The sequence below is a fragment of the Chaetura pelagica genome, unplaced genomic scaffold (genome assembly GCF_000747805.2).
Source record: "Chaetura pelagica isolate M959 unplaced genomic scaffold, ChaPel_1.0 scaffold184, whole genome shotgun sequence".
Lineage (NCBI taxonomy): Eukaryota > Metazoa > Chordata > Aves > Apodiformes > Apodidae > Chaetura > Chaetura pelagica.
The window spans coordinates 821,915-830,437 of record NW_009953184.1 but is presented as its reverse complement, the minus strand read 5'-3'; the positions used below and the strand labels follow the sequence as shown (position 1 = coordinate 830,437).

Below are 8,523 nucleotides of genomic sequence, written 5' to 3'. Positions count from 1 at the left end.
GAAAGAGAAAGCCTTCAGTCCCTCTCCCCAGATAATCATAAAGCCATTAATTATTGTTTATCCTATTTTCCTAGCCATCCATTGGACTGCACAGGCTCAGCCTCAAGGGTTCATGTAAGGACTTGACAAAATCCTGCTTCAGAACTGTCCCCTTTGAATGCCCTAGAGTGATTTTCAGATTTGAAAATGAAGTACGTAAATTCAACAGATGCATTTCATCACGAACATCAGGAAATCACAGCATGATTTCCATAGAAACCCCTGAAAACTTCCACATCCCAACTGTCTGCTGGCAAAAGCAGCTGAGGCATCACAGCCTTGACATCAGATGAGATGAGCAGCCCATGCCAGAGGACACATTTCCTAGATTTTTACCACTACCAAAGTTCAAAAATCTCCAGAGGAGCTGAGTTCTCAATGGATGAAGTAGTCACACCCCATAATACAGGAGGGCAGAAGGATGGATGGCAAACCTTTGCTTTCACAAACACCTTGGGGAATCTTGGCATCACGATAAGAGAGAAAACTTTTAATTTTGGCAGATTTTGTCTGCAAGTTCCCCAGGCAGGAAACACAAGAGCCAACTGACAGCTACAGAGGGTTGCCAGGTTGTGTCTATCCTGGGAGTGATGTTTGCAGAGAGGTTCAATCATTCCAGCTCACAAACACACAGAAAGAGTCGGAAGAGTGAATGCATCAGAATGATGAGCTGTTGTGTGCAGGTTCTAAGAGGCTACAGGTAAAAGCATATGTGCTGTTCCCTTTAGTAAAACAGCCCAATTTAGAAAGAACATTGGAAGACATTATTAAATGTGGTGATTTGGTAGGGATCTCTTTTCTTTGGGAAGCAATGTTCTCTGACTCAGAAAAAAAAAAAAAAGATGTAAGAAGTACAAATTTAGGATCAGCTGCCCAAAGGGAAAGTTAAGATAATGCACACGTAGGAGGATGGGAAAACATGAACCATTTGGTATCAGAGACAATTATTTTCTTCTGCCTTACAAGATCATTCTCATTTCAAGGGATGGATCACTGAAGAAATTTGGGCAGGATTTAGGTGCTGAATTTAGAGGAAAGGGGCAGGGTTTAAGACACACTTTGCCTGTGATTCCTGGTGAGTGATGACTCCCAGACCAGCAGGTGGGGTTTTGAGGGGCCCTTTTCCATCTCTCGTTTGTCCCTGGTGTTTCCATAGGCTTCTGTTTCTTTCCCCTCTTGTTCATTAGCAAGCACTCCAATGCTTGAGGTTTCTACATAGCCAGTGGAGACCTTATTTCTGTCTCTGAACACTATTGGCAGTGGCCTCTCCACTGAATGGAGAACTCTGAGTGCTTCATGGTGTGTGTCCAGCTCCCCTGTCTAAGCCAACATCTCTTATGCAAGGATGAAAGTACCTTAGGTTGAAGGCACTTTAGGTAGGTCCCCAAATGAGATGTCAGGGTGGGAATGAAACATTTACAGAACACATGTGTGAATCCCCTTAGAGTGACTTCCCTCAAACACTTCTAGGGCACAATTCATCTCACCTGAAGGTAGATCTCAAAAGAAAGGACACACACTCTACAAATGCCCACATGATACTGCAAAGGGGAGATGGGAAGTCACTCAGTGCTCTGACACATACCACAGAAGCCAATGTCAATGAGACAACTCTCCTTTTGGTGCCTGACTGAAAAATCCTGCTCCTGGGCTGGCCAGCTGCTCTCCTACACCAGGGGAAACCAGCAGTGGTGTTCCACCAAACCCTTGAGAGCAGTGAGTTGGCACTCTGGGAGAAACCACAGGGTTTGCAATGGTTGGGGAAGAAGGGAAAATGCCAAGTGTTTTGTGTGGGCAGAGAGCCATTTCAAAGGTTTTCTTCCATTTATCAGAGCTTCTTATTCTTACATGAAACAACAGTTACAATAATAGCTGCTTGACAGTAGGAGGAAAAAAATTGTTAGGATAAAACCAGATTAAGTTCTTTAAAACCAGTGGTACATCATTTGATGTATTTTTACATAGAAATGAGAGCCACTGCTATAGAATTAACACCAACCTGAGAGCTGTGGGCTTAGGCAAATGGAAGGTTCTGATGAAAAGCAGAGAAGTGCTGGAGATGAGGACAGGGGGTGGAATTACTTGGGAATTACTGCATTATCCTTTGAGGAGTCTGTGCTCAGAGGATGTGTTAGACTTCTGCACCTCTGAAACATGATTTTATTATTGGTAGTGTTACAGCATTTGTAGGTTCCATCTGAGAGCTGAGAGACCTCAGTGAGGGACAAACCCCTCAGGAAGCTCACTTGGGAAGGGAGGGGTGGAAGCAAATTAAAGGAAGGGACAAGGACCCACCAATATAATACTGAAGGGCAGCAAGAGCCAGGAGAAGAGCTCCAGTTCCTGGCTGATGTTCTCTCCTTCCCTTATACCTTCACTTTCAGGTGTGGACCTCAGAGTGCTTAAAGACATTGTTTGCCCAGTTACTTTCAAAATCTACAGGCTTTGGGTCAGTGAAGTGTGTTTTAAAGACCCTGAAGCAGGTACCTACCCACATACATGGGTTTAGCACTCACAGAACATGCAGATGCAGAAGAGGTGGCAATGCTTGGTCTGCTCATGGGCTGCATGTGCTTTCAGGTCAGTTCAGCTGTTTTCAAAACACTGAAGGTGATTTAGTTCCTTTCTAAAGCCTCCTTTTGAAGCAGGCCTCTTTTCCAGCTCACTCCTGGGTCATCTACTGTCTTGAGAAGCAGTATGGGTTGGAGGAAACCCTGACTTGTGACATATGGGTCTCCTGAGCTAAGAAACACTGAGGTCTTGGACAAAAGACACTAATGAACCTTTACCTTGGGAAGAGGAATCTCAGAAGAGTTTGCCTAAATCATTCATGGTAGCTGGGAAGGGGAGGAAAATATGCAGTTTTCTTGTAGCTAGAGGTGATCACCCATAAGCTTATATAGCCTGGATTGTACATTCAGAAGATCTGTGTCATTCACAACCAGGCTAGATCATTCATGCCCTAGAAGAGCCTGTTTCTCTCTGATGACTATAAATTTGTCTTTAGGACAGGAGGAAAAGGCTCAAGTTGCACCAGGAGAGGTCTAGATTGGATATTAGACGTTGTTTCTTCATTGAAAGGGTAATTAAACAGTGGAACAGGCTGCCCAGGGAGGTGGTTGAATCACCATCCCTGGAGGTGTTTGAGAAGTGTTTAAATGTGGTGCTGAGGGGACGTGGTTTAAGCACAGGACTTGGTAGAGTTGGGGTCATGGTTTGTAGAATTAGGTTATGGTTGGACTCAATTAACTTAAAGGTCTTTTCCAACCAAGAGGATTCTGTGATTCTGTGAAATGGGGCCTGGAGGTGTCAGACTCAGCTGAAGCTGCCTGCACTGCTCCTGGGGCAGCTCGTGGGAGAGGTGAAGACACATCAAAGGCCAAATGCAGCATGACTTAAGTGCTCAAGTGCCCCTGCTAGTCCCTGGAGACCAAAGCCTTGATTCACTCACCTTAACAAAGAAACCTGGTGCTCCTGGAGATTACTAAGGGTGTCTGAAACATTCATACAAGGCTGACAGAGGTGACACCTGCCCCTGGGAGTCATTTGAACTCCAAGATCAGCAGCCAGGCAGGAGGCTTTAAATAATCTCAAGGAACACCCCAAACCTATTTTAGGGAGATGGATCCTAGGCCTCTGGGGGTTAGGAGGGTGAGCCATGGACACTTACTGCCCTGCACTCAGGTGAGATGAGTCCACCTCTAAGGCATTGTTGGTTATGAGCCACTCTGGTCCCTTGCTCTGTAGGCAGTCACAGTCTTGAACTTAAATCTTCAAGAGAAGGTACCATAAATAGTCCAGTTTTACAGATCCCTGTGCTGAAGTTCTTCAGGTCAACCATTGCTGTGCTGACTGAAGAAGTGGTCACTAAAAGTAAGTAACAAAGGCAAAAATCACCAGGTTTCACACACCCTTCTGCAGCAAGCAAGGGCTGAACTTCCCCCAACGTGCCATTTCATCTGAAGAAAAGGTACCTGAGTGCTGCTGCTTTGCTCTCTCCTCAGCATCTTCCCTTTGAAATCACACTGTCTTGTCAGCCTGCTTCTCTCCTGGGCTTCCAACCAGCTGGTCGTGTTGGAAGAATAAAGCTGAATTGCTTTGACCTTGACAAAAGTATAAATGCACAGAATGAAAGAGGGGAAAAAAGAGCCATGCTCTTCAGTTGGTAATAACTATTCATAACAGTTAAAACGAACTGAGCACTATAATTGCATTTGAAAAGAGGTATTTTTAAAAAATATAATTTCTCTCAATAGAAGTCTCAATGGAACATATCTTTTTTTAAGGTTAACATAGAAGAGAATCATTGTTTTCCTTTCCAAATAAAGAGTCTTCTTGTGCAAAACCCTGACTAGTAGAAAACACCTACAGCTGCAGGGATTATTTTATAATTAAAATTCTTTGTGTTTAGAAGGTGCAGCTTAATTGTAAAATAACCCTAACATATATACACATCTGTGGTATAGAACAACTTGAGACCCAAATTCTCACTGACTCATCCATAAAGAACCAATAATGATGAACATTTCATCCTATCCCTCCTCATGGATGTATCCCTCTTGCAGTTGTGTACAGTCTTCTTCTCTCAATCACCTACCCTTTAATGTCAGAGTTTTGACCAGGTGGCTTCTCCACTGCATCAGGGGGTAGAGTTTGTGCAAGGTGCATCCCTCACCTGCTCTATTCTCCTTTGGAACATGTCCTGGAGGTCTTTAAAAGACCTGTAGATGTGGTGCTTGGGGACGTGGTTTAGTGGTGGACTTGGCAGTGCTGGGTTTATGGTTGGACCTGATGATCTTAAAGGTCCTTTCTAACTAAAACCATTCTATGATTCTATGTGGTCCCAACATAGAGAGGTGGATGTTGGGCAAAGCCCCTTCCACAGGAGCCTTGAAGTTGACCTGTGTAACAGGTTGAAATTCCCTCCAGCTGTCTAAAGCAGTTCTGGAAATGTGGAAAGATCAGTTCCACAGGGAGACTGCCAGAAACTTTCCTACAAGCTACTGATCCCAGACTCAAAGCCCTGATGATGTGAAGATCTGAGAGGCAGCAGTTCCATTGCTGACTTCCTGAAACATCTTTTTTTCCCCTGGAGAAGTTTTATATACTCAAGTCATTGAATCATATAACTATTCTGGTTGAAGAATACCCTTGGGATCACCGAGTCCAAAAGTCATCCCTACTCTACAAAGTTCTCCCCTAAACCACATCCACCAAAAAAAAAGCCTTTCACCTTTGTAATTTTCCCATCCCACCTCATTTATCCATGTATTGCACCTTACCAGCCTGTGCCTTGTGATCTGTCTGCCTCAGGACTCTCCTTGTGCTGCTTCCCTGCACGGTGCTTGCCACCAGCACAGCTCTTATCCCACCACCACCTGATTGTGCAGAAGAAACAAACAAATCTGTGGTGTTTTTTGGAGCCCTCTCTACCCCTGTGATGCTGCAGCCACGTGTGGTGTTCCCACGTGCTTCCACATCCAAGATAAACCTGGTGGAAGTGGGTGGATAGAAGAGCTTCATGCATAGTCACAGCTCTGAAAACTCATCATGGAAACTAATGAAGACAGGAGGTGGTATTGGGTTCACTGGAACTGAGTCCCTTGAAGCAATTAGCTCCTGAGAGGAAGTACAACTGAATTTTTAATGCAGATATCTCTAATTACCATATAGAAATGAGCTCCTTTCACTGCAGACTGACCCTTATCCCTCTCTGTATCTGATTAAGAGGAAGCCTGGTAGATGGAAGTGGAACTGGGAGGTGTGACCCAGACAGCTGATAAGAAGGCTTTAGCCTAATTGCAGATGAAGTGATTAATTGAAGAATTCCATTAGGGACTGAACTACCCTTGGACTTTTGCTTGCCTGCCAAGGAGATGTCTCCAAGCCTTGTACAGGCAGATGAACATTCATCTCTTTTTCTCTGTCCTGGGAGGAGAAATTTTTGGAAGTCTGGAAGGTGGCAGAACATCCCTGAAAACTTCATATCTCCAGGGGAGAAAAGAGAGGGACCAGTGAGGCCTGGACAAGCAAGCTCAGGTCCAAGGAGCAATATGGACTCAGCACTTCCTAGGCTTATTTATCCTCCTTCATGGCTCTGTCTTTGTGGACCTGGAGCTGGGGTGCACAGCAAAGGGTTGTGTCCCCTTGCATGGATTCCAATGAAATGAGCCAAGGTCTTCTCAGGGCCCTACAAACATGTGAGCTGGGATAAGCTGCCCAGCTGGGGGCTCTTTTTTAAAAAAAATACTGGTCTGGGTAGGTCTAAGCAGTTCAGAACTATGTGGATATTGCTTTAAGGACACTGTAGGGAGCTGCTGCTTTGTCCTTTCTCCTTTGGTGGCTTCAAAGCTGATGGAGGATCCTTTCAGGGAGGCATTCAAGCTCAGAGCCTGTGGGAGACTTCCCAGTGAAACAAAATTCTCTCTCAAAATGTCTTCAGTCTAGGACTAAAGTATTTAATCTAGGTTTCCAAAAACTCTCTCTGGGGTCTTAACTTCAAGCTTTAGGTGCTGGAAGTTGTGAGTTTCCCAGCCCTGTGTTCTTGGGAACAGCCAAGAGCATTGGGCCCTCTCAACATCTAACTGACTAATGGGACCAAGCAGGAGGCCAGCTCCCCTCAGCACCTACAGGCACAGGCAATTCCAGCCCTCCAGAAGCCCTGATTATTAATTTTTTTTGTTTGTTGGTTTGCCAAGTTTCTGTTGACTTCCTTCTGAGTCAACACTGACCCCGGATAAAAATAAACACGCAACATTTCGCTTTCTCCCTGTCACCCCAACACATCACACTCACAAACACGTGCACTCCCTCTCCCTGGCAAGCATCCCGAGTTTCACATGAGCTTGGGGAAACAAGGAAGCCCTGTTTGTTTTTTCTTTCTGCCAGATTTAGCAATGGGTTACAATCTGGGATCGCTCAAACCAGTGTTCAGTTTTGAGGGCTGAGGAGCAGGTTGAAGGCATCTGCTTCAGGAAGAAGCAGCCTGAGTACCCAACAGCTTGTCTGCCTTCCCTAGGTGCACCAGTTAGTTTCAGAAAAGATATTGTATCTACTTACAGCTCTTCTCTGGCCTATGAGCTTCACTCATTACAGTTCTTCTGTGGTTCCCAGTGCTAATATTAGACAATGTTTGTCCATGAAGTACTTAGCTGTCCTAACCGAGGTTCAACTTAGTTCAGGGACCCCTTTGCAGCACCTTAAGGTCAATCCAGGGTTTGTGGGAAGCTTATTACCTGTACTTATAGGGGGTGAAAAACTCCACCTTCAAGTCCAAGCAATGTGACTTGCAGCTCAGAGCATGTTTTAAAGCTTTTTTTTTTTTTGGCCAGGGATATTTGTTCCTTTCCATTCTCACTGGCTAAAAATCACCTCTGGCTCCTGACTTTGCACTGGGAATAAGAAGGAAAAAAAGGACGGGGTGAAAAGATGCTTGGCTTGACCCCATAGTTTCTGCTTCAGCTTTGTGCATTGATCCCAAGAACCAGATCTAAGCCTGTTGCTGGAGCAGTTTTGTGTCATAGAATGGATACAGGGGAAGGAAAATCAGAGGCAGGTGGGAGTGGAAGAGGAAGGACTTTTATGTGGTTTATTACCTGACATGATGAGCAAGGTGGAAATGGCTTCAGGAAGACCCTTATCTGTGGTCTGGTAAAGGGAAAATCCTTGGGGTTTCTTACAGACTCCAGTGTTTCCAGCAAACCAGGCAGGATGCTAAGAGGCGGCTCAGAAGCATGGAAACCATGCCTGAAGCTCAGAGGCAGAGGGACAATCAAGCAGATTGAACCAAGAGCTGTGGAGCTCCAGTTAGGGAAAGCAAAGGTGCAGCTCCAAGGGATTGGGGTATGGGCCACCCAGCTGATGGTGGAGGCTTTCTCCAGTGAAGCCACAGCAGGTGAACCAAATTCTGCCTCACCATAAGGATTCTGGGTGGGATTACCTCATTGGAAGCTTTAAGAGTCTCTCCTGTGCAGCTGAATGACAGGAGTTTCCTCCAGGCACCAGGTGGGGAGTTCTGGGGACAGCTTTTATCATTGCAGGTGAGTGGCTTTTTGCCTTTCCACAGGACACCTGGAAGAGACTGGGGACCTGGGTGACACACCAGCCATTTCCCAACATCCCACCTCAAGCCTGAGTGCATTTTTTCCAGGGTGAAAACACAGATGGACACGTGTCCCTTATCAGGCACCCTAGTGTGCTGGTGTTGTGCTAAAAGTTGGGATATATTTAGAGGATGGAGAGATGAATACAAAGGCATTGTTGAGATTTCTGTGAATTATATTTGTGTTACCTCCAGGCTGTGGAATCCTGGGTGTTCAGTGGCTTGCTCTGTTAGCAGAGCAACTCCAAGCCATGTATCTCTTTTCATTTTCCTTCTCAAGGGTGTTTTCTTGCTGTCTGTAGAGTCACCCTGGATCTCACATGCAGCCAAGGACTGCCAGTGCAGGGATGTGCCCTCTAGGTCTTGCTCAGAGAGGTGACAAT

At 45.4% G+C, this 8,523-nt stretch overlaps 1 protein-coding gene across 1 annotated transcript in view; it reads right to left on the bottom strand.

Annotated features, from left to right (window-relative positions):
- LOC104388466 (zinc finger protein 850-like) overlaps positions 1–4,707 on the bottom strand; it is a 19,576-nt gene extending 14,869 nt beyond the window's left edge. The window contains exon 1 of the mRNA XM_009997337.1: positions 4,637–4,707. Within this exon, the coding sequence (XP_009995639.1) occupies positions 4,637–4,707 (71 nt within the window). The remainder of the gene's footprint in view (positions 1–4,636) is intronic.
- Positions 4,708–8,523: the final 3,816 nt, after the last annotated feature.